A 1,478-nucleotide genomic window follows, 5' to 3' on the forward strand; every position below is an offset into this window, starting at 1 on the left:
GCTCCCTGTCAGGCTGTGGCAGGGACTGACAGCAGGCGTGAGGGGAGTGGTTGGAAGTGACAGGCCACGCACCCTCTTAAATGTAGTATCGGGCCTCTCACCAATTGACACCTCACCACCGAGCCCCTGTGGGGACCACCGGCGAAGGACTTCTCAGGTCCTCGAGGAACTGTGAGTGCTCGGGGACTACTGTTCATAGCCTTGAGCACTCTCTCCCGGATATGCCCTTTCTTGGTCCTCGGGGAACTCGGGTACTCGGGGACCACTATTCATGGCCCTGAGTGCCCTCTCCCGGAACTGTGTCTGCTCGGGTCATCGGGGAACTCGGGTGCTCGGGGACCACTGTTCATGGTCCCGAGCACCCTCTCCCGGAACTTGGTCTTCTCGGGTCCTCGGGGAACTCGGGTGCTCGGGGACCACTGTTCATGGCCCCGAGCACCCTCTCTCGGGACTTGGTCTTCTCGGACCTCGGGGAGATAATCCCCGAGGGAGGGCGTCATGTGGCACTCTACTGTCCTGTCCTCGGGACTCGGGGACCCCTGGTTCCCATGTCACCGACAACACCCGTACTAGACGACACCGATAAACCCATCATAGCCGTCGCGTCGCCCATCCGCCCAGACCAAACCCCACGACCGCGGGGCCTTATCCGCATTTCGACCGTGCCTCCTCCGCTGAGTTTGCTCCCCGCACACCGCCGCCTCGCCATGGAGGCAGCCGCCGCCTTGTCCCCTTCTCGCGTCGCCCTCGACTCCCGCGCCCTCTTCTCCTCTCCCTCCACCCTCCCCGCCCCGTCTTCCCCCAACCTCCGCGTCGCCGCTTGCCCGCGCGTGCTCGCCGCCGCCTCCAAGCCGTGGTTCTTGAACCCTCATCCAGACCCCGCCTGCGGGGTCAACAGCCGCGACGCCAGGGACGTCGTCGTGATGGTATGTTCCGCGCTTTGCTAGTGAACTCCCGTGAGCAAATTGGCGTGTCACTAGTGGAGGAATGCCTAGCTGGTGTCTCTTTGGGCCTGTAGGTGGTGCCGTTCCTCAAGGGGACTGTGTGGGAGCAGCTGCCGCCGGATTTGGCCTCGTTCCTGTACAAGAACCGGATCGTTTACCTAGGGATGTGCCTTGTTCTGTCGGTGACAGAGCTCATGTCGCTGATCCTCCTTCCCTCCTCAAAGAAACTACTGCCTAGACTGAAATTGTGCAATGCAACTTATTGCCGAAATAATTATAAGTCAGTTTGAAGTTGCGAGTCGATCTCTAGCGTGACAATTGATTCCACGGAAATTGACATCGACTTCTCAAAAGCTCATTTTGGACTTATAATTATTTTGGCAATAAGTTGCATTGCAACCTATCTATTTCATTACTTCAGATTACTTTGCTGACATTTTAAACTCTGATGTCAGATTACCTTGCTGACATTTTAAAATGAGACTAAGAATGGAGATATATAGGACTTGTTTGCAGATCTTCAGCTTCAAGAAT

General features: G+C 57.0%; 1 protein-coding gene across 1 annotated transcript; it reads left to right on the plus strand.

Moving 5' to 3' along the window:
* The first annotated feature begins 707 nt into the window (after nt 1–707).
* Nucleotides 708–1,234, plus strand: LOC133931151 (ATP-dependent Clp protease proteolytic subunit-related protein 4, chloroplastic-like). The gene is made up of 2 exons (XM_062377961.1): nt 708–926; nt 1,019–1,234. The coding sequence occupies exons 1-2, from the start codon at nt 708–710 to the stop codon at nt 1,232–1,234; spliced, it is 435 nt and encodes a 144-aa protein (XP_062233945.1).
* The last annotated feature ends 244 nt before the right edge of the window (nt 1,235–1,478 follow it).

Source organism: Phragmites australis, chromosome 1, assembly GCF_958298935.1.
Source record: "Phragmites australis chromosome 1, lpPhrAust1.1, whole genome shotgun sequence".
NCBI lineage: Eukaryota > Viridiplantae > Streptophyta > Magnoliopsida > Poales > Poaceae > Phragmites > Phragmites australis.

Excerpts from the sequence above, each read along its gene's own strand:
- LOC133931151 (XM_062377961.1), top strand. The coding sequence starts at position 708 with ATGGAGGCAGCCGCCGCCTTGTCCCCTTCTCGCGTCGCCCTCGACTCC. Across the intron at positions 927-1,018 it reads CCAGGGACGTCGTCGTGATG|GTGGTGCCGTTCCTCAAGGG; the intron begins GTATGTTCCGCG and ends TTGGGCCTGTAG.